This window comes from Rhinopithecus bieti, unplaced genomic scaffold (assembly GCF_001698545.2).
Source record: "Rhinopithecus bieti isolate Rb0 unplaced genomic scaffold, ASM169854v2 scaffold_14549, whole genome shotgun sequence".
Taxonomy (NCBI): Eukaryota; Metazoa; Chordata; class Mammalia; order Primates; family Cercopithecidae; genus Rhinopithecus; species Rhinopithecus bieti.
The window spans coordinates 1,408,532-1,431,563 of record NW_016808027.1 but is presented as its reverse complement, the minus strand read 5'-3'; the positions used below and the strand labels follow the sequence as shown (position 1 = coordinate 1,431,563).

General features: G+C 41.8%; 1 protein-coding gene and 1 long non-coding RNA gene across 12 annotated transcripts in view; one reads left to right on the top strand and one right to left on the bottom strand.

Moving 5' to 3' along the window:
* P4HA3 (prolyl 4-hydroxylase subunit alpha 3) overlaps window positions 1–11,107 on the bottom strand; it is a 45,210-nt gene extending 34,103 nt beyond the window's left edge. For 9 of the 10 annotated variants that reach the window (XR_001887865.1, XR_001887864.1, XM_017885228.1 and 6 more), the window contains exons 1-3: window positions 10,853–11,107; window positions 3,687–3,829; window positions 1,852–2,075 (exon numbers count right to left, since the gene is read on the bottom strand). Coding sequence is in view for 8 of the 10 variants with exons in the window: in XM_017885228.1 (XP_017740717.1) it covers window positions 1,852–2,075; window positions 3,687–3,829; window positions 10,853–11,052 (567 nt within the window). In the remaining 2 variants the exon portion in view is untranslated. Of the gene's footprint in view, window positions 1–1,851; window positions 2,076–3,686; window positions 3,830–10,189; window positions 10,575–10,852 lie in introns of those variants that run through there. The other variant, XM_017885227.1, reaches the window with a different exon arrangement.
* LOC108537623 (uncharacterized) lies at window positions 10,750–22,388 on the top strand. 2 transcript variants are annotated; one of them, XR_001887866.1, is made up of 4 exons: window positions 10,750–10,890; window positions 12,643–12,948; window positions 21,641–21,708; window positions 22,127–22,388. It is a non-coding gene; the product is annotated as an uncharacterized LOC108537623 (long non-coding RNA). The 2 variants fall into 2 exon arrangements; XR_001887867.1 differs by lacking the exon at window positions 10,750–10,890 and adding an exon at window positions 11,231–11,640.
* Window positions 22,389–23,032: the final 644 nt, after the last annotated feature.

Here is a 23,032-nt window from a genome sequence, read left to right as displayed (position 1 = left end):
GAGGTGGGAGGATCACTTGAGCCCCCCAGGTGGGAGGATCTCTTGATCAAGGCTGCAGCGAGCCATGATTGTGTCACTGTACTTACTTGGATGGCAGAGCGAAACCCTAAGAAAAAAAAAAGAATTTCATAAACTAGAAACTTCATAATCCATAGAGGAAGGGATTGGGGAAGTATAGATGAAACAAATTTGGCCACATGTTGATAATTATTGAAGCTTATTCTGTGACTTGGCAATACCACTCCCAGGTATTCATCCAAGAGAAATGAGAATAAATGTCCATAGAAGGACATAAAAGGAGGTTAACAGTAGCTTTATTCACAGTAGCCCAAACTGGAAGCAATCCAAGAATCTGTCAACAGGAGACTGGATCAACAGTTTGTGGCATATTCATAGAATGGAATACTACCCAGCAATAAAGAGAAATCAACTACTAACAAATGATACAATATGGATGAATTCCACAGATATAATGTGCTGAGTGAAAGAAGCTGGACTCAGAAGGGCATATACTATATAGTTCAGGATCGCGGCTACCTGGGCAAGGGTGGAGCAGAAGGGGTGGGGTGAGTGATAAGGAGGATGAGTGGGGTTTTAGCTGTATGTAACATGTTTTTTTTAAAAATATATATTTTAAAAAATGAAACAAATATAGCAAAATTTGAACATATTTTCATTACAATAATAGATATAATTGCTTGCTATATTATTTTATGTCCTTTTCTTATATTTGAAAAGTTTTCTCTCTCAAAATAAGTAAATAAATATAGAAAGAAAGATTGCCAGTAAGACTTCCAGGAAGTGACTTACTAAATTTTCAACATACGGCTTTACTTTCAGAAAGGCCTCACTAATGAAGCATATGTTAGTACCATACATCAAACTATTTACCTGGCTTAAATTTAAATCAGCCATGAACATGATGATTGAGCTCTGATTCCGCTCAGGATCCCAGAAAAGAGAAAACGGTAAGTAGAGAGACTCAAGCAACCCACTCTGCCTTAATTTGGAAGACTGACTCCCAAAATTTGGAATCAGGACACATGAGACCCACTCCCAGATCTGTTGACAAATACTGTAGGTGTCAGGAAAAATACACCTTACTGCAATAAACACTTTCAAAGTTAAAATGGATTTGCTCCATTGCTTTTTATGGCAAAGGCTGGCAAAGAGTATATTACAAAATGATCTCAAGTGTGATTACAACTTATAATCAAAGATCGGTTAAAGACCTCAGATGGGGGGGGGGGTTGTTTCTGAAGTCTATTTCCTTAAGTAATGTTAAAGCGAATGGCTTTAGATTTTGGACACTACTTTAATTTTGTATTTCTAAATGCTTAGGAAATGTTGCATTGGATTCCAGAAAGTCTCAGAAGGCTGTTTCCATGATCCTACCTTTCCATCACCATCTCTTATCCTTTTCCCCAACCTTGTGTCCCTGACCCCCTGATTTCCCTTTCTACCCAAGGGTTCATGCACTGGCCGGGTGCTATAGTTACGGTGACCAAAGGACCATTTTTCCCAGTTCATGTCTGTTGTTCTAGCATAATTAATAACACCTCTTTCAATCTCAAGAGTGTCCTAAGCATATAAACACCTTTATTACTATGGAAAGGGCCTGAGATTTGGAGTCAAGACTGGGTTCAAGCTTTAGTTCTGCACTTAAAATTGCATAATCTTAGGGCAAGTTATTTACCCTCTCTGAATCTTGTTTTCTTTCTCTGAAAATGGAAATATCAAATTTCCAAGTTTACTGTAAATATTAAAAAGAAGTAAAAGCAATCGGGACACAGTTATTTCATCCATAAGAAACCAGAGCCAAGCAACTGGCCCTCTCTCGAATATTGTTACCTTGCCGACTTGGAAGCAGTCATCCCCTGTGAGAGAAAAGAGCCGTTTGGGGCTGTACAGGTCAGTGACGGCAGAGCCAGTGACTCTCTGAAAGACACCTCGGGCCAGGCCTTTCACATTGAGCATGTACACGTCCTGCAGCCGCATCAGGGCCCTTGCTGCTCCCTCAAGGTCCTCAAAGGCTGGAAGGTCTTGCTCCACCTTCTCATAGCCATCCTTCAGAGCTGTAAAAGTAGTAAAAACATCAACCTGCCATTCAAGAAACAGGAGTTGGGCATTTAACACATGCAAGGCATGCCCACCTGTTCAAATATTTAACGAGATCAAGTTGGATTTGTCTTTGTGTTCCTGGCACAGGGTGGATGCTTAATGCAATTCTGAACGAGGAACATTCAGAATGAGTGAATGAGGAATAAAAACTAAGGCACACGGCTCCATTATATTGTCCTATCCTGTATGTTTCCAGAAGTCTTGCTCTTTAGGGAAACAACTCTTCTTTTTCTTTCCTTTTCTTTTTTTTCTCTTCTCTTCTCTTCTCTTTTCTTTCTTTCTTTTAATAGAAATAGGATCTTTTTCTGTTGCCTAGGCTGGAGCACAGTGGCATGATCATAGCTCATGCTTGAATTCCTGGGTTCAAGTGAGCCTCTCACCTCAGCCTTCTGAGTAGGCAGGACTTCAGGCACACGCCATCACATCCATCTAATTTAAATACATTTTTTTGTAGAGACAGGGTCTTGCTATGTTGCCCAAGCTGGTCTCAAACTCCTGGCCTCAAGTGATCTTTCCAACTTAGGCTCCTAAAGTGTTGAGATTATTGGCATGAGCAACCGCACCCAGCCTCTTCTCACTGTTAGCTTTCCCAAAATCAACAAACTTTTTTTTTTTTTTTTTTTTTTGAGACAGGGTCTTGCTCAGTCACCCAGGCTAGAGTGCAGTGGTGTAATCTCAATCTCAGCTCACTGCAACCTCCACCTTCTGGGTTCAAGCGATTCTTGTGCCTCAGCTTCCCAAGTCTACAGGCATGTGCCACCATGCCTGGCTAATTTTTGTATTTTTAATAGGTTTCGCTATATTGCCCAGACTAGCCTCGAACTCATGAGCTCAACCAATCTTAGCCTCCCAAAGTGCTGGGATTACAGGCATGCGCCACTGCGCCCAGCCCAAAAGTCAACACTTTTTTTTCTTTTTTTGAGACAAAGTCTCACTCTGTCGCCCCAGGCTGGAGTGCAGTGGTGCGATCTTGGCTCACTGCAACCTCTGCCTCCCGGGTTCAAGCAATTCTCCTGCCTCAGCTCCCGAGTAGCTGGGATTACAGGCATGTAATCCCACCACATCCTGGTAATTTTTGTATTTTTAATAGAGACGGGGTTTCACCACGTTGGTTAGGCCGGTCTGGAACTCCTGACCTCAAGTGATCAGTCCACCTCAGCCTCCCAAAGTGCTGGATTACAGGTGTGAGCTACCGTGCCTGGCCGTCAACAAACTTCTTAAAGCACAAAGCAGAATAAATTGGGAAAGTGATCTTGCTATAGATGACAGTGTAGTGACAATTTAATGAAACAGAAACTACTAGAAGACGGTTATTTTCTATACATATATAAATGGAAGGATTTATCTTGTACTTCGTCACAGGATTGTATAATGTATCATGTATAATCATATAAACCGATTAGCAAGGGGGGCTAATTCTTTGTGCTAGCTAGAGCTAAGGATATTAAGTAATACCCACCTACTCCATTACCCTTTGAAATCACATCCCAACAGAATCTCTCTCCTGACTGGTGAGTCAGCAGATAGAATCTTCTCTCTTACCCTCCAGCCCTCCTCCTCATTACCTCGGATGTTCTCACTGGCCTCCAGACTATGTACCACATTCCTCCAGTCAGACTGTAGGCGTTTGATGAGAGTAAATGCAAGCAGAGGGTTAGCCACAGGGGTTGTTGAATCCTCATGCAAAGAAAGTACCTTGTCATAGAATCTGAAAGAAAGGAGTAGAATGATCTCACCTCCTGATATGACCACTACACCTAGGGAAGGCTGGCATGGTGTGTGTACATTAAGAGTAGCTAACATTGACATGCTGAACCTCTTCAGATTCACATAATAGTCCAACCAAAAAGCCATGCAAGCACAAAGAATATGAAAACTATAGATACAACAAAAGTAGGTCTGCTCTTTTGTTCATTGAATGAGTCAGTCTATATTAATCAATTACTGTATATCAGGCACCATGCTAGAGATATAAAGGCAAGACAGGGTCCAGCTCTCACAGGGATCACAAAGTCTTTTTCTCCTGTCATCACTGTATATGCAATACTTAGTATCTGGTAGAAACTCAAAAACACTATTGAATTAATTATAACCACTGTGATGTGTGCTATATAGTGGTCCCCAACCTTTTTGGCACCAGGGATGAGTTTCATGGAAAACAATTTTTTTCCACAGACCAGGAGCATTGGGGGATGGTTTTGGGATGAAACTGTTCCACCTCAGATCGTCAGGTATCAGTTAGATTCTTATAAGGAGCACGCAACCTAGATCCCTTGCACGTGCAGTTCACAACAAGGTTCACGCTCCTATCAGAATCTAATGCCGCCGCTGATCTGACAGGAGGCGGAGCTCAAGCAGTAATGCTCCCTTGCCCACCACTCACCTCCTGCTGGGGGGTCTGCCTCCTAACAGGCCATGGACTGGTACCGGTCCCTGGCCCAGGGGTTGGGGACATCTCTGCTATGAGAGAAGTGAGCATATAATGCTGCAGCTGTGCAGGCAGGGCAGCTCACCCAGGTGGGAGTTAGAAGGGGAAGGAAAGACTTCCAAGAAGAGATGGCATTTGATCTGAATCTGAAAGGATTTGTTAAAATACTGAAAGCTATGACTTATTGAGCTCCTACCATGTATTGGCCTGTTGAACACTGTAAATAGGTTGTCTCATTTAATCGCCCCCCACCTTCGGCCCTACCCTTAGTGTAGATTTAATTTTACCCATTCCACGGAGAGGAAACAGAAACAAAGCCACACTGTTAGTAAAGGGCAAAGCCAGGATGGAACCTAAGTCTGACTAACTCCGAAACCTGAGTTCTCAGCTGATTATGCTATATGGTTTCTTAAGGAGCTAGAACAAAGAAGAGAAGAAGAGTATTTTTCAAGCCAACAGGAACCATTAGTGTACAAAGGCACAGAGGCTTGAGATATATTTGTAGTAAGTCAATCTACACTAGTTATTTGCTAGATGTCAGACTCCATGCGAGATTCTAAGGATACAAAGGCAAGATGGGGTCCAATACTCAAGGATTTCATGGATAAGAAAATAACTTTTTTTCTCATCACTCTATACCTAAATTCAATACATATTTCTATGAAAGAATGAATGAAGAATACTCTCCTAAGAGCTAAGGACAAAATTCTGAATAAGGAAATAATCTTGGTCTCAAGGATCCACAGTTTAGTGAGTAAGGAATATACAAATAATTACATTACAGATGCAATAACAGATTTAAGAACAAGGCTTGGTGGGGAAGACAGAGAGGGGATGATTAATTCGGCCAGAGAAGGTTAGAGAAGGCTTTAAGTGAGAGTGGTACTGTTAAAACTATGACTTGTTCACATATATAAATGTGAGAGAGGGTGGGGAGGAGGCCACTTCAAAACTGCAAGCACAAGACAAGGAGAGTCTGAACCACGACAGCGACGGAGAATGGACTGGGTTCAAGGAAGGAGTTTAGGAAGTGGTGATGACTGTAAAGCGGAATAAGAGGTGGGATTGTCCAGCACACTTGCAACCTTTCTAGCTTGGCAACAATTGCAGAAAAGGGCAGAAATGATAGGGCCTGAAGTGATCATCTTTCTAGTTAATTTCCCTTCTCCAGTGTCCTTCAACAATGTTCACATAGGCAAAAGATGCTGGTATACTATGGTTAATTAATGGAATTTATATTCCTGAAATTTATTATCTATAACAGGACACATTAAGGGTACTATTCCTGCTCTCCAAGAGTTTTCCCCCTCATTTTAAAATTATTAACTTCAAAAACAGTATAACAAGAATGGAAGTAGAAGAAAAAAGAGTTTGTGCAAAGTGAAAAAAAATGAACGTGTGCAAGCGCACAGGAGACTATGAGTCCTTTGGCAAGAGTGGGGAACTTCTGCGAGGAGACAGAGATGAAAGTGAAAAATAGAGGAAGTGGCAGGGTGATAGGATTTCAACCCCTTGCAGCAGAGTCCGATCTGAGGATTTCTAAAGAGTGAGGTCCTTAACTATGAAATGAAGCCTGAAATAGAAGACGACGGTCTTGAGGCTTCCAAGGAGCCGAATGTTCAATTCAACATAAACTAAGGAACAAGAATCTGGACCTGGGTCTCCCAGTGGGAAATGGGAAGCCTGTCAAGTCCCAGGGTGTCTCTGATCCCAAAGACAAGGCAGTCTGTGAGCTGAAGCTCTAGGGTTTTGAAATGAAACCAGCCTCCAGGGTGTGGGAACTTTACTACCCATTGTTTCCTGCTTTGGCTCCACATGGAACTACTTAGGGAAAGATATTCCACTGCTAGATGAAAAAACTTAACAAGCGGAGACTTGGGCTTGAGTCCAGCTTAAAGAGTAGGTGTCCAGGAACAACTGAGGCTGAGAGGGCAGTGATTGTATAAGACAGCTGGATAGGAAGGAGCTGGGGGAAGACCCGAGACTTATTCTGACCCAGCCTCCAACTATCACTCAGTTTCCTCATCCATAAAATGAAAGAACTGGTCTAGTCTAGAAGATTTATATGGATCTTTTCAGCATGCACATTCTGTTATTTCTTCTGATCACCCCTTCCACAACTGAATAAACAGATTCCTCATTAGCTTGAGGACTAATGTTTAACAGGAATCAGAGGAAACTGAGGCACAAAGGTAAAATGGTAAAGCAGAGAGGCGAATATTTGCCCCAAGTCATGCATCAAATCAAATGTGCTGTCTACTTCCTTGTTTTCTTAGCACCCCTCCTTGCATTTTGGGGTTGATTTGTTTAGGTCAGGGTTTGATCTCTATTGCAGCACATCAATTCAGTCCAGTGTTTAGATATGCCACTTTTCTGTCACACAAAGAAAAAAATCTCTCAATTGATAACTGAGGTTGACTTAGAATTCAAAAGTTGGCCCTAGCCCAGCCTCTGAGCACACAGCGGTTTCCAGAGTCTGGAAACTGAGTTACTGGATGCTGAATTCAAACCTCAGGGTTTCCTAAATGTCTTTTTGCTTTGACAAATACTGCTGAGAATGGAAAATCAGATCCTTTCCTTCAAGAATCTGCACATAAAATTTGCAACCCAATCCCTGCATTAAACATAGCCTGGGCAGGTTATCCAACCACAATACATGGGCTATTTCACTTCAATATGTTTTGCCTTTGGAATTCAGAAATGGTTTTGCCTCAGTTCTTCTGGGACATTCTTAATGCTTAATCCTTAGCACAGAAAAAAATTGCTGCTGACACTTCTCTTTCACTCTTGGTGGTGTTTTAAATTACAAAAACAGCAACAACAAAAGCTAGGGTAAACTCTCTTTATATACATAACTAGTATACGTACCATACTGGCATATAACCATATATACTATAACAAGTATAATTTTTATTCATTAACTTGGAGTAGGGAGTAATTCCAACCTCAAGAATATTGCATTTTTCTATCTCAACCGAGCCTTGGAAACAGCCTCTCAAGTTACATAAAATCACCAGATTGGGAGTATAGAAAAATTAGCAAGAACTGCCAAAATCCTTGTTTTAAAAAGCAAACATAAAGGCTGGGCGTGGTAGCTCATGCTTGCAATCCCAACACTTTGGGAGTACGAGGAGGGAGGATCAATCACTTCAGGCCAGGAGTTCAAGACCAGTCTGGGCAAGAAAGTAAGACCCCGTCTCTACCAAACCAAACCAAACCAAACCAAACAAAAACAAAAACAAAAAAACCCCAGCCAGGCATGGTGCGCATGGTGGTGCGCACCCGTAGTCCTAGTTACTTGGTAGGCTCAGGCAGGAGGATCACTTGAGCCACAGGTTTGAGGTTACAGCAAGCTATGATAGAGCTGCTGCACTCTAGCCTGGGTGACAGAGCAAGACCCTGTCTCTTAAAAAGCAAACATTTCACTGGGTTTTAGAGCAGTCGCTAGAGAAGAGAATGATAGAATGCCAGTCTTCAAAATATCAAACTAAACTACAAAATTAAATGTTCATAAGTCACCTGAGAAAATAATCGGGAACTTTTCTGATTTGTTTTTTATCTAGGCTGTCACAATCCTAGTTAATCCTTAGAGCCAAAAGTAGGGCCTAGTTTCACTAGTTGGTCTTAAAATAAAATAAAATAAAATAAAATAAAATAAAATAATAAGCATAAAGGCTTAGCATTTGTCCAGCAATTGTTACATGCCAGGCACAATGATAAATACTTTTACATGGTACTCTTAATCCTTCAACAACCCTATGGTGATAGGTACTATTTTTATCATCATTTTAAAGATTAGGAAACTAAAGCTCAAAGAGGTAAAGTAACTTGTCCCAGATCAGAGCCAATGATTCAAAGAGAGGTCTGTTAAACTCCTGAATTTACCGTTCACCACCATGTACTGTGGCCACTAGTAAAACCTCAGTTAGTTAGGGGCTTGGTCTATGTCTTGGTATAACAGATAAAAGAAGTGGTAGGGATAACATAGCATAATAGGAAAAAAGTTGGATAAACAGTCAAAACAACTGTGTCCTAGTCCTGATTTGCTACCTGTTAGATTTATTAATACAATCTTGAATAAGCAATTAGACTTTAGTTTTCCTGAGTTTTAACTGATTTCTCAACAGTTAACAGTGTAATACAAATCTATTTCAAAGCACTGTGTGTGAGAGAGAATCAAATGAAATACGGTTTGTATGAGACCTCCTGCTGCGACAAAGTTGTGGCAATGATAATGGTGGAAAGACAGTGAAAGAGACCAGCATGGCGGAGTAGGGTTGGCCAGCTGCTTTGGCCAAAAGGCTTTGAGTGCTCTCTTCTGAGAATGTAACCTGAAAGACCAGCACAGGGATTCTGAACCCCCATTCCCGTCTCCATCTGAGCTACCCAAAGAAAGAGATTACTGGTATGAAAACAAGCATGGGTAGCAGGGAGCATGCTGGCCTCTGAAATCAAGCAGAAAAAAGTCTTTCCTATTTCCACCAATAAACTTGGACTCCAATGACTCTGGGCTATGAACAAAAAGAAAACATTTGGCTCAGTCAGCATGGACCCATAGAATACTAGACAACTATGCTATACCAAAAAGTGACAATAATTATTGAAATGATCTTCATTTATTGTTAAAATTAATACATACTTATATTGTACATTGTCACACTATTTCAAGCTGTTTATATGCAAGCCACATACTTAAGGACAAGCACCAAATTAGCTCATTCAGTCACTATTAACCAGATCTCTCACAAATACTTTCCACCCACAAAATGTATTTTCTTCTACATAGCTCTCTCTCACAGTCATGGGGTCTCAAAGTTTTGCACAGGGTGACAATGGGTTTGGGGGTCACACTGGACCTCAGAGTCACTCCCCATTCCATATACCTTCTTCTCATGTCACCCCAGAATCAGTATTACTATCACATACACTCACGCAAAGTTTTAAAAGCGGTGCATTGTGCCATCTTAGCTCAATGAGAAGGTCGTCACGTGATATAAGTACAATATTAATATATCCAAATAGTGACGTGGTCATAACCACTCTGTCAGTGTTGTAGGCTTCTTGATGTCCCAAGCAGAGAAGGCGCAGCACATATTCATACAGATGGTATCATATACAATCATTTATCTTTCATTTTTCTCAGTTGGACACTGCCAAAGTTGATACGTGACTATGGTGCCTCAGTATCCCAAGTCTAACAATCTTTTATGCCACAGTGTGTAGCACTAGAGTTTGTTGATTGTATATCAAAACAATATTAGCTGAGCATCCGCTGCTGTGTGCTATACTTAGTATCTTCTGCATCAAGTATGTTTTTTCACAGTGCTTTTTTGATATCAAATATGTTGACACACATATAACATCTCAGTTATCATTTATTTAGTATTTAGAGAGCTTCTACATGTGTAAGGAGAAGGAAGAACTGAAGACATAGAGGGTAGTGGACATCTGTGATTCACAGTCATGGTGCTACAGACCCGAACTCCTTGAGGGCAGAGTTGGCTCTTGTTCACCATTTTATCCCCACTACCTGGAACACTGCCTGGCTCTTAGTAGGCACTCAAAAATATGTGTTCTATGAATTAATGAACTGAAGCATTATTCATATAGCGACCTGTACAGTTACTCAGCATCACTCACATGCAGAGTATGATATCCACAGCGTCGTGCCCATCCAGTGCCAATGACATGTAAATCTCACATATGGTGAAAACTGTCATCTGACTCCTAACACTAAACATCAGCTCACTAGGTCATGCGGTGTTTCACGATCGCCCCTTGAAAGGTCAATACTTGCATAGCTAAAGCGTCACCATATTCTCTCCATCTCACTCTCACAGTGTCTCTGTCACAGCACCGTCCACTGAGTCTGTGTCAGTGTGACACAGGGCCTGGGGATCACACAGCTTCGCACAGCACATTGTGAGGTCCTAGAGTCACCCCACCCCGCTCTTCCACAGTGTCTCAATTTCACTGTGTGACGCTGGATATGGGGGGGTGCCACCGTGTGTGTTATGGAATCTGCAGTCCCACACAGTGTGACCCAACCCTCGCCAACACCTCATGTCACGGAGTGTCGGGGTCCCACACAGTGTGACAATGGGTCTGGGGGGTCACACTGGCCCTCAGAGCCACTCCCCACCCCACGCCACAATGTCTCAGTCGCACGGTGCGACAGTGGGTCTGGGGTCCCACGCAGCATGACAATGAGCCTGGGGTCATACTCAACCTGAGTCACCCCACGCTGCTGCACAGTGTCTCCCACTGAGGCCCCTCGGTCGCTCCCACTCGCCGTGCCCTCACCTAGTCAGGTCCCGCAGCCGCGCCTCCTCCCCGCGCAGGTACCGCCTCAGCAGCCCCAGCAGCCGGCGTTCGGGCCCTAGGGCGCGCGCCACGCTGGTCAGCGCCGAGAACGTGTCGCCCCGCGCCGCAGCCCTTTCTGGGTCTCCTGTCCCGAGCGCCAGCACCGCCAGCAGCGCCGCCAGCCGCGCCCCTGGACCCATCGCCAGCGCTAGCGCAGTTCTCAGACAGTCCTGGCCTCGCAGCGCCAGCCGCTCTTGCCCTGGCCAGCCCCGCCCCTTTCCCCGCCCCCTCCCGGCTCAGGCCACGCCCCCTGGCCCCGGTCAGTCCCCTCCGCCGCCCAGTCTCGCCCCACGCCCCCTGCCTCCTTCCTTGTTTCAACGCCTCACCTCGCTCTCTAGCCCTCAGCTCCTCGGAATGCGTGGGGGCTTCCTGCAACATCAGTGTCAGCCGCCCTCCACTAAATCGCGACCCTGTGAAGGTGTTTCCACTGTGCCCATCACACTAGGAGAAACTGAGGCGGGGGCGGGGTGAGCGATGAATTCACAGGTCTAAGGCTGTGACCATCCCCAAATATTGTTAACACCATGCTGACAGCATCCCTAAAATATCCGCCCCTCTGTACCATGGAGTGGGAATACACAAACACCACTGGATCCCCACAGAAGAGCCAATGTTGCGTGTGTGAATAGCTGCAGGCAAAGAGCGGCAAGAGGGCAGCGGGCAGGAAAACCCTCACAGAGGGCGTGACATCTGAGCCATCTGAAGGATGAATAGGACTCTGTCAGGATGTGAGTGTATGACAAATCTAGGACTTACAGAACCTGAAACTCTGAGGTCCTGATGTCACTGCTTTACACAATATACCTAGAGTCACTTAGGCAAACAAAAATATTGCTATTATTATAGCCTACTAGGCTACTTACTCTATTCCCCCTTCTTAATCATTTCCCAGGCAATGTTCATTCATTCAACAAATATTTATTAGCACCTATGTTAATGTGCTGACTACACAGAGAAATAGCAGATCCAATCCTGGACTCAAAGGAGGAGACAGATATGTAAACAAGTAATCACAATAAAGTGCTGTCAGAGTAACTGAGGGTTGTGCAACGTGCAATGGCAACACTGAAGAAGGAACCCTCATCTAGGGGGTGGAGAGGGCTTCAGAGAGGAGATAATGTGTGCTGGTTCAAAAGGATGAAGAAAATCAGAAGTTGATAGGCAAGGGAGGAGTGGGCTTTCCTGGCAGAAGGTACCTGTGCGTGACAAGGTTTGGAGGTAGAAAACAGTTTGAGTTCCAGAAATGATGAGAAGTTCCTTGTGCTTGAAACTATCAGACTGCGAAGGGCCTTTGCATGCCATACTAAGAAATTTAGGTGCTTTTCCTCTATGAAAATCCAGTGGAAGTTTTTAAGGTGGCAATAATTGTAATAACAATGGCAATAGTAAACACAGCAGTTAATACTTACTGTTTCCTGTGTGGCAGGGGCCATCCAGAATATTTTACATATATTAACTCATTTAATTGCTATCCAGAGTATTTTATATATATTAACTCATTTAATTCTCATGCTGACCTTACAGCCTAGGTAGTAGTAGTATTCTTATAGCATTGTTAGCCCCACTTTACCAATGAGAAGACTGAGTTGTAGGGACAATCAATAACCTACTCAATGTTAATCACTTGTGGACCACATTTGAGGTGTGCTGGTAAACCAGCTCTCTAAGAAAAAAATTAAAGTTCTGATTTGTGGCATTTGCCAATTTCTTTGGTGTCAATTCTCCCACAGTGGCTGATTTCAACATAAGAATATTTCATCACTGACTGCGGTTGGATAAAGATGCTAACAATCAATTCTTGTGAGCTGGGGTGAGCCAGCTCCAGCACACCACTGCTTGTGTAGACATGGAGATGTACCACACAGATCCCCCTTCAAAGAATTGCTGCACAGCTGCAGGGAATGTGAAGAAAGCTGTAGGAAGCTGCAGAAGAGTCTCCAGAGGTCAGCTGCTTTAGGGTCTATCCTACAACAGAGAGCAGTCTTGCCTAGGGAAATTTCCTTCCTGGGGCAACCCTAACCCAGCAACGGAGCAAGGTGAGGGAATCAAGGCCTAGCCATTTTGGTCCTTCGTGAGACAATTCTTACAGGCAATACTAGCTCCAGCACACCTGCCACCTTGATTAAGGCTTCATCAAGCCTCTTTGACTTCTTCCTCTGCCCTTTCTTGCTTCCTTTCCCTTTCATAGATGTTGATCTCTAATAAACATCTTGCACCTCAAACTCCATCTGAGCCTCTGTTTCTAGAGAACCCAATCTGTAACATCAACTCAATCAACATACATAGTAAGTGGTAGAGAAGGGACTTGAATCCAGGTCATGTGGATCCTCATTCCATATTCTTAATCACTAACAGGCAGATTTACCCAGAAGGTTTTGAAGATTAAGCTTCAAGGCTCCTACTTTGCACAAACTCTTTCCAACTGAGTAGCCTTCCCATAGAAGCTGCTCTGACCATAGAAGAATAGGGACTGTGGTAGGCAGAATCACGCCCTCCCTCCAAAGATATGCATGTGTTGATTCCCAAAACCCATGACTGTGTTACCTTACATGGCACAAGAGACTTTACAGATGTGATTAGGTTAACGATCTTGACATTGGAGGATTATGCTGGTTTATCTTGGTAGTCCCAATGCAATCATGAGGGTCCTTAAATGTCATAGAAAGAAATGTGACAATGGAAGCAAAGTCAGAAAGATTTAAAGATATTTAACACCATATTGCTGACTTTAAAGATGGAAGAAGAGGCCACCAGTCAAGGATTGTGAACAGCTTCTAGAAGCTGGAAAGGCAAGGAAACAGATTCTCCTCTAGTGCCTCCAAAAGGAACAGAGACGTGCTGACACGTTGATTTTAGTCCAGTAAAACCCATTTCAGACTTCTGAACTCCAGGACTGCAAGACAATATATGTGTTGTTTTAAGCCACTGTGTTTGTGGTCATTTGTTTCAGCAACATTAGGAAACTGATAAAGGAACCCAAAGGTATCTGTTTTGTATTGTCTCTATCTCTTTAGCCCAAATGGGCAGTACTTCTATTGATAAAATTATCTTAAAACCTTTGAGGATTTCCTATAAATTTTACTGGAGTTCTTTCCATTAGACAAAAACCATATCTATATTTCTTCCCAAGAAGTGCCCTTCTCTCACTTGGGCTGGGACTCAGGGTGGTGGTACAACAGTCTTAAAAGTCTTTTTATTTTTTTAGAGATAGGGTCTTGCTCTGTTGCCAGATTGGAGTGCAGTGGCATGATCATGACTCACTATAGCCTTGAACTCCCAGGCTCAAGTGATCCTCCTGCCTCAGCCTCCTGAGTAGCCGGGACTACAGGCACATGCCACCATGCCCAGCTCGTTTTTGTATTTTTTGTAGAGACAGGGTTTCACCATGTTGCCCAGGCTGGTGTTGAACTCCTGGCCTCAAGTGATCCCCCTACCTTGGCCTCCCAAAGTGCTGGGATTACAGGTGTGAGCCACCATGCCCAGCCAGCCCTAAGATTCTTAGAAGCATTTCTTTTTCCTGGTTGAAATATAAGGTACACCCATAAGATTCTTAGAGACCTTCTACAAAACCACAATATAACCACCAATATTAGGAAACTAACATTGACAAAATACTAATACTTCGAGTTCACATACCTTCTTCAAATTTTCTTGATTGTACCATTTAAATGTGTTGTGAATCTAGGATCCTATCCAGGACTATTTGTGTTGTTGTCATATCTCTTTAGTGTTCTTCAATCTGGTACTGTTCCTCAATCTTTGCTTACTCTCTACTATCGCGACACATTTGAAGATAACAGGCCAGTTAGTTTTTGGAATGTCTCAATCTGAGTCTGTCTGATGTTTCCTCATGAGTAGATGCAACTTTGGCAGGAACACAACAGGAATAATTCTTTGTTCTTCTCAGTGCATCATGTCAGGAGGCATAGTATGTTGATTTGTCCCATTGCTGGTGGTGTTAATTTTCAGTACTTGCTATAAATTATGTATGCCTGGTTCCTCCAGCATAAAGTTAATGAAAAAGTATTTTCTACTTATTAATTGGTAGGTTGTTATGACTTATTGGCATTCTCTGGTAATATAGAGCTTTCTCTTCTGTCCCAGTTATTAACTTATTCATTTATCTCAATATGTATGAGTTCATACATGCTATTGAAAGAATTTTAATTAACAATTTATTTGATGCTCAAATTATTCTGCAGTTGTCCTGGCCAACACAAGTTGACTAACCCCTTCAATATGGCTCTTGTGTCCTTTTGATATGTCCCCTTTACTCCTCTCATTCTATACTTTGTTATTTATAAGCTATTGCAGGTAATCTTGTACTTTCTTTCCCAGCCTCAGTCCCAGAATCAGGTATTTCTCCAAGGAGTGCTGGTTCCTTTTAACGGAAAAGAGTATTCAGAAACCAAGATTTGGGTGCTGGTGTGCTTACTGTGACTGGGATGCTGCTGCCCTCAGGTTCTTTCAGCAGATAGAGCTAGGAAATTGTATATAATAATTTTGTTAAATTTATTCCTTAAGTATTGTCTTCTTTATAAAATTGAAGTATAATTCACATAGTATAAAATTTACCTTTAGTGTACAATTAGTTGATTTTTAGTATTAATATATTCACAAGGTTTCAAAACCATCACAAATATCTGATTCTAGAGTATTTTCTTTACCTCAAAAAGAAACTCTGTACCCCTTGGGAGGCTGAGGCAGGAGAATCACCCGAACCTGGGAAAAGGAGGTTGCAGTGAGCTGACATCACATCTCTGTAGTCCAGCCTGGGTGACAGAGTGACACTCTGTCTCAAAAAAAAACAAGAAGAAAAAAAGAAACCCTGTACCCATTAGCAGTCACTCCCTCACGGCAACCACTAATCTACTTCCCATGTACGTGGATTTTTTTTATTCTTGGCATTTCATATAAATGGCTTTGTGTGGTTTTTTAATACTATTGTAAATGAAATTTTTTCTTAATTTTATTTTCAGATTGTTCATTGTAACTGTATGGAAGTACAATTGATTTTTGTATATTGAGCTTAAATCTTGTAACCTTTTAAACTCATTTAATGTGTCTATAGTGTGTTTTGTGGATTCCTTATGATTTTACATATAGACAATCATAACATCAGAAAATAGATTACTTCTTCCATTCCAATCTGGATGCTTTTTATTTATTTAGCTAAAATGACTTGGCTAGAATCTCCAGTATAACGTTGAATAGAAATGGTAAGAGAAGACATTTTGGTCTTATTTCAGATCTTAGGGGAAAAGCTTTCAGTCTTCTGCCATTAAGTATGATGTTAGCTGAAGGTTTTTTGTTAATACCCTAATCAGGTTGAGGAAGTTCCCTTCTGTTCTTAGTTTGTTGAATGCTTTTAATCTGTAGAATGCATTTTCTACCTTTGCTGAGGTGATCATGTGGTTTTCACCCCTTATTTTCTTAACATGGTGTGTTATATTGATTGATTCTTGTATGTTGAACCAACCTTGCATTCCTGGGATAAATCTCACTTGCCATGATGCTGGATTTGGTTTGTTCATATTTTGTTGAGGATTTTTGTATCTATATTAACAAGAGATGTTGGTCTGTGGTTTTCTTTTTATCTGATATCTTTGTCTGTTTTGGTCTCATAGAATGAGTGGGAAAGTGTTCTCTCCTTTTCTATATTTTTATGTGTGAATTTGTATAGGATTGGAATAAGTTTTTCTTTAAACATTTGGAAAAATATCACCATGAAAGTCATTTAAGTCTGGGCCTTTTTTTTTTTTTTTTTTTTTTTTTCCTGTGGGGAAAATTTTTTGATTGCGGAGTAAATATCTTTAGAAATTCTTTTTTTAGAGCAAGTCCCCTTGGCAAAGAATTCTCTTAATTTTCTTCATCTAAGAAATGCACTATTTTACTCTTATCCTGAAGTATATTCACTGAATGTAAAGAATTCTGAGTTGACCTTTAACTTTTCTTTTTCCTTCCTCCTTCCCTTCCTTCTTCCTTCCTTCCTTCCTTCCTTCCTTCCCTTCTCTCCCTCCTTCCTTCTCTCCCTCCTTCCTTCTCTCTCTTTGTCTCTCTCTTTCTCTCTTTCTTTCTTTTCTTTCTACAAGGTCTCACTCTGTTGCCCAGGCTAGAGTGCAGTAGTGGTGCAATCATGGCCCACTGCAGCCTTGATCTCCTGGGCTCTGGCAAAGCTTCCTGAGTAGCTAGACCCACAGGCACATGCTACCACACACAGATAATTTTCTTTTTTTGTAGACACAGGGTCTTACTATGTTGTCCAGACTGGTCTTGGACTCCTGGGCTCAAGCAATCCTCCCGCCTTGGCTTCCTAAAATGTTGAGATTACAGGCATGAGCCACCATGCTCATTTTCTAAAAATCTTTTTCTCATATTCGGATTAGATAATTTCTATGGGTCTATTTTCAAGTTCACCCAAGTTTTCTCTTTCCCATGTTATCTGTATTCCGCCATTAAGTCCATCAGTGAATTTTTTATTTTGGCTATTATACTTTCAGCTCTAACATTTCCATTTGGTTTCTCTTTATGTCTTCTATTTGTTTGTTGATACTTTCCATTCAAGTGTTCACCTTTACTTCTTGGAGCATTTTATAATGCCTAGCTTAAAGTCTTTAACAATTTCAACACTTATGTTCTCTCTTCATTGGCATCTGGTGGCTGTTTTTTCTCATGCAGATTGAGATTTTCTTGGTTCTTTGTATGCTGAGTAATTTTGGATTAAATACTAAACATTCTGAATATTATACATGTCTAGATCTTGTTTACATCTTATGGAGAATATTCATACTTTCATTTTAGCATGCAAGTGATCCAGCTGGATACAGGCCACAAACTGTGACCTATCTTTGTGGCTGTGGTTAAAATGTCAGTTCAGTTTTCAAAGCCTTTCAATACTATTCAGACCTCTTTCAGTTGTACATACTCAGTGGGCAGTCTTCGATCTGGATAGTGGTTTATCCCTTTATCCCATTCCTCAGTACTCAAGTCTACCGTATGCTATTTAGTATCAGATCCATGCGTGCACAGCTCAGAGGTGAACCCAGGAATTACAGCATTGCTCTCCCAGGCTTGTCTCTCTATGATATTTGAAACTTTACAGTCCCCTGAGGCTCCCCTTTTAGGTCCTCTCACTGAAAACCTGAGGTTTCACTTACCCCATTCTGCTATGTACTTCTCATGACTGCATGTATCCAGGGCCAAGTAACAGGAAGACAGAGTCCTCAAATGCCTGCTCTGTGTATTCTGTCCAGGTTTTACAATTGCCAGGGTAGAATGTATCTGTTTCATCTTCCCCACAATCAGAACCTGCTAACTATAATATTTTGTTTTACTTCTGGATCAGAGAGGAATTGTTGAAGTCACTTTAATAGCAGTGTTCCAAGTTTAACTAAAACAAACTAAAATTTAATGAAATTATGCTACAAGTGTAAATAATTACATGATGACATTAGAATAGGTATTTTCCAAGCACTGGTAAGTTTGTGAGGGCTCAACTTACATCCCTGTTTGAAACAACTTGCTAAATAGGAAGTTTTTTTTAACCTGTATTACTCGACCATCCCTATTTCTGAATGTCAAAATAGTGAAAAATGTATATTAGCTTTGAGGAAATGTTAGTATAATAAGGCTTTTGAGTATTAAAATGGAAAAAAATTGACAGAAAAGAGTTGAGGAAAAGATCAAGATTTTCAAAGAATTATCAGAGAAAGAGAAGGGCTTCTCTGGAAATAACAACCATCCTCAGCTTCAGCTTGTGCCACTCTCCTCTGCTCGCTCCACTCCAGCCATGCTGGCCTTTGTCTTTTCATTTCTTGCTCTTGGCAAGCTCTTTTCTGATTCATGGGGAATTTCTGACAGACTAAATCCTACTCATCCTTTGAGTCATTTCCTCAGGGACATTTTATTTGTCTGCAGACTAGGTTCAAGTCTTCATATTATTCAAAACACACCCAGTATTTTCCCTTGGTAGCATATATGACAATTACAATTTTTTATTTGGGCCAGGCACAGTGGCTCACGCCTGTAAACCCAGCACTTTGGGAAACTGAGGCAGGAGGATCGCTTGAAGCCAGGAGTTCGAGACCAGCCTGGGCAACAGTGAGAGCCTGTCTCCACACAAAAGTTAAAAATAATCTGGTTGTGGAGATGTGTGAATGCAGTCCCAGCTAGGAGGCTGAGGTGGGAGGACTGCTTGAGCCCAGGAGGTTGAGGCTACAGTGAGCCAGAATTGCACAACTGCACTCTAGTCTGGGTGACAGAGTGAGACCTTGTCTCAGAATAATAATGATGATAATAATAATAACTATTATTATTACTTCTTATTTGTATAATTAATGGCTATCTGCTATACTAGATCATATACTTCATATAAGTGAGATGGTTCCTAGCTGAGTGCCTGGCAATTGCAGGTACTTGTTTAAAAGTATAGAATAGGTTAGGTATGGAGGCTCATGCCTGTAATCCCAACACACTGGGAGGCCCAGGAGTTCAAGACCAGCCTGGGTAACATAGACAAAAATACAAATATTAGCCAGGAGAGGTAGTGCATGCCTGTGGTGTGGGCTACTTGGGAGGCTGAGGAGAGAGGATCTTTTGGGCTTGGGGAAGTTGGGAGATCAAGGCTACAGTGAGTCATGACTGTGCCACTGCACTCCAGCCTGGGCAAGATAGCAAGACTCTGTCTCAAGAAAATAATTGTTTTTTTTTTTTTTTAGATGGAGCCTTGGAGTGCAGTAGTGTGATCTCAGCTCACTGCAACCTTGGCCTGCCAGGTTCAAGCAATTCTCCTGCCTCAGCCTCCCAAGTAGCTGGGACTACAGGTGCCTGCCACCATGCCTAGATAATTTTTTTTTAAATTTTTTAATAGAGACAGGGTTTCACTGTGTTGCCCAGGCTGGTTTTGAACTCCTGAGCTCAGGCAATCCACCCACCTCAGCCTCCCAAAGTGTTAGGATTACAGGCATGAGCCACCGCGCCCAGCCAAGAAAATAAAAATAAAAATAAGAGAATAGACAAATAGAGTAGAAAGAGCATTCAAAACAATCCTGTTAATCTCTTTACCAAGTGTCCCTAGTGCCAGTCCTCTTCCAAATCTTTTGAATTGCCTGTCCTCACAATAAGTCTATGAAGTATGTATTGTCCTGCATTTTACAGTTGAGAAAACCAGCTTATGGAAATGAAGTGACTCAGCTGCAAGATGGTAAACCCAGGGTCCCCAGCTCTCAGTTGAGTGCTCTTTCCATTGCATCATTACTTCACGTTGCTCATTATCAGTTCCTGGGTTAGCCTCCCTTTTACGTGAAATATTTTACTCCCTGGAACATTTCCAGGGACTCACATCACCTCAGTTTTTCCTTTATATTATGAAAGGATGAAACCAATAGATCAATGTTTCTCAGTGTGGCCCACAGCCTATTTGCATCAGAATTATTCAGGTAAATGTGGCTGTTCTTATGAAAAATTCAGATTCCAAGGTCCACCCAGATTCATTGAATTGGACTGTAAGAGGGTGAAGGACAGGCAAACTCCAGGAAATCTGCATTTTTAACAGGCTCTTGAGGTGATTCTTACACACATCCGAGTTGAGAACACTTCATTAGGTGATCTTCAAAGTTCCTTTCCGCTTTGACAGTCTTTGCTTCTAAGACATTAAGTTTGGGGGGCATGTCTTTGCATCTCTATCATCTTTTACAAAGCCTGGAACTCAATATATTTTTAGTGAACAAATACATTTGTATTCGAAAGACCCAGATTCAAGTTGCTGCTTAGGTAGGTACCAGTTGTGATTCCCTGGGAAAATTACTTAATGTTCTAGAAATATCATTTTTAAGATGGAAATAATAACAGTCTCTATCCTGGCTGCCAACAGCTGATGTGGAAGATAAATTAAATCATGTTTGTGAAAGCTGTTACGGTGGTTCCAAGTTGAAGAATCACTACAGGCATAAAGTGGGCACCAGCAGGGGTTACTAAGTCCTTCAGACTCACAGGTGGCTCACATACAGCTCTCTCCAGTGGAGTGAATGGGGAGCTTATGAAAACACAAAAGAAAACCAATCCCACCTTTGAAAAATCACATTTCCATTCAAAGTAGGTAGGGTCTTTCCATGGAAATAACATGATTTTTTAAGAGAGACTCCGAGGCATTGCCACAGTGACCCCTAGTGGAACTTACAAGCCAACTCAAATCCACCACCCTAGTCCTACATTTGCTGTTGGCTTAGCAGAGTGATCGATTTATTAATTCAATATATCTGTTCTTCACATAGGCTAGGACATTTTTGTGAAGCTTCTCTTTGTCCTCAGAGCCTAGCATTCATCCATCCATTCAACTATTACTGAGCATCCTGGGTGCCAGCTGCTGTGCTTGGCCCCAGAGGGATACAGCAGTGGAGTCAGTCGGGATCCTCACCCTCAGAGCCAGGTGGGGACAAGTTAAGAGTGAAGACAGAGAAGCAAACAGCCAATAACAAGAGTGACACATGCTCCGAAAGAGGAAGTTCATGGAACTATGGAAGCCACTTTCTTTGGCAAAATCTCAATGATCTGTTTTGAGAATAAGCATAGCACATTGAGGGATGAATGGCAAAAACGAGGCATGAAGTGTAAACAGGAGCCAGATGGCGAAGGGCCTACTCTATAAATAAATTTAGATTTTATTCTAAGGTCAATGGGAAACACCTGAATAGTTTTAAGCACAGGAATCATTCGATTTTTGTTTTTTAGGATCATGCTGGCTTCAGTAGGTAGAGCTGATGGAAGGAGGTAAGACAGGAAGCAACTGCATAGTCCAGGTAAGAAGTGAATATTAGGTTGGGAGGGGCATACAGGGAGTTTAAAATATATTGATGAAATGGCATTTCTTTCCCTGGGTGGTAGGTACAAAGGCACCCTATTCTTTACGTCTTACATTTATACTGCATAAATTATGTAGTATGTGTGAAATCGCTCATTTAAAACATATAGAACTCACAGGGGGAAAAAACTATATATTTTTGATATGTACATATGTCACATAAAGATAAAATTTGGAAGGGAAGGATGGCCTCCCACTTTGTGATGAGGGTAGCCTCTGAGGAGGTATGGCAAATTGTAAAAATAGCCATGATCCTTATTTCTCTCCGTATCCACACCCTTTGCTATATGACTTTGTATCTCCTGCTTGAACCTGGGAAGTTCTTATTATTTTCTTTTGCCAATAAATTGCAACAGAGGGAACAGTGCATCAATTCTGAGCCTAGATGTCCAGAGGCCTTGCATGCTTTGGCTGTCTCTTTTGGGGCTCTGCCCAGGCACCCAGCGAATACCCTGGGCTAGCCTGTTGGAATGTGAGAGATCGTGTGCAGCAGTACTTAGCCAACCCAGCCGCGGCCATCGGAAATAAACCAGCACCCAGTCAACTTGGCAGCTGACCACCAACAGATAGGCGGACTCCCTTAAGACCAGAAGAAATACCCAGCTGACCTCGGTCAAAACTGCTAACCCACACAACAGTGAGATATATAAATAGCTGCTGTTTTAAGCCACTAAGTGTTGGGGTAATTTGTTTTGCAGCAAAAGTCGACTGCTACAGAAATTGGTGTCTGAAAGTGAGATGTTAGGCCTTTAACAAAACCCTAAAATTTGTGACATTGGCTTTGAAACTGGGAGTGGCTGGAAACTGGGAAAATGGCAAGCAAACATAGTGAGTCTGGGGAAATGATGGGAAATTATTACTAGAGGCTGGAAAAACAGTAATCTGTGTTTCATAGTGGCACTTTATAAAGACCGCTGCAAGAATTAAAGTGATGTCTAGTTGACCTCTAGACAAAAAATACTTCTTGGAAACTTAAGAGTGAGATCCCACAGAAGCCCAATTCAGAAATACCAGTAATAAAATCTAGAGAGATGTCACAAAACAATTGTGTCATTTGGAGTATGGAATAGACTATTATCAGATACATAGAAAGCCCACTAAATTTTAAATGAGTTGTATGTGTGAAGTACCACCAGCCTGGATTAAAGGGGACTGAAATTATTCAAACTACCAATTATTCAGCTACCAACATGGGCCATATCTTCAAAAGTAGCCAAGGAAGGTGACAGACAAGGAATATGTTCCAGAGGGTACAGTCAAGA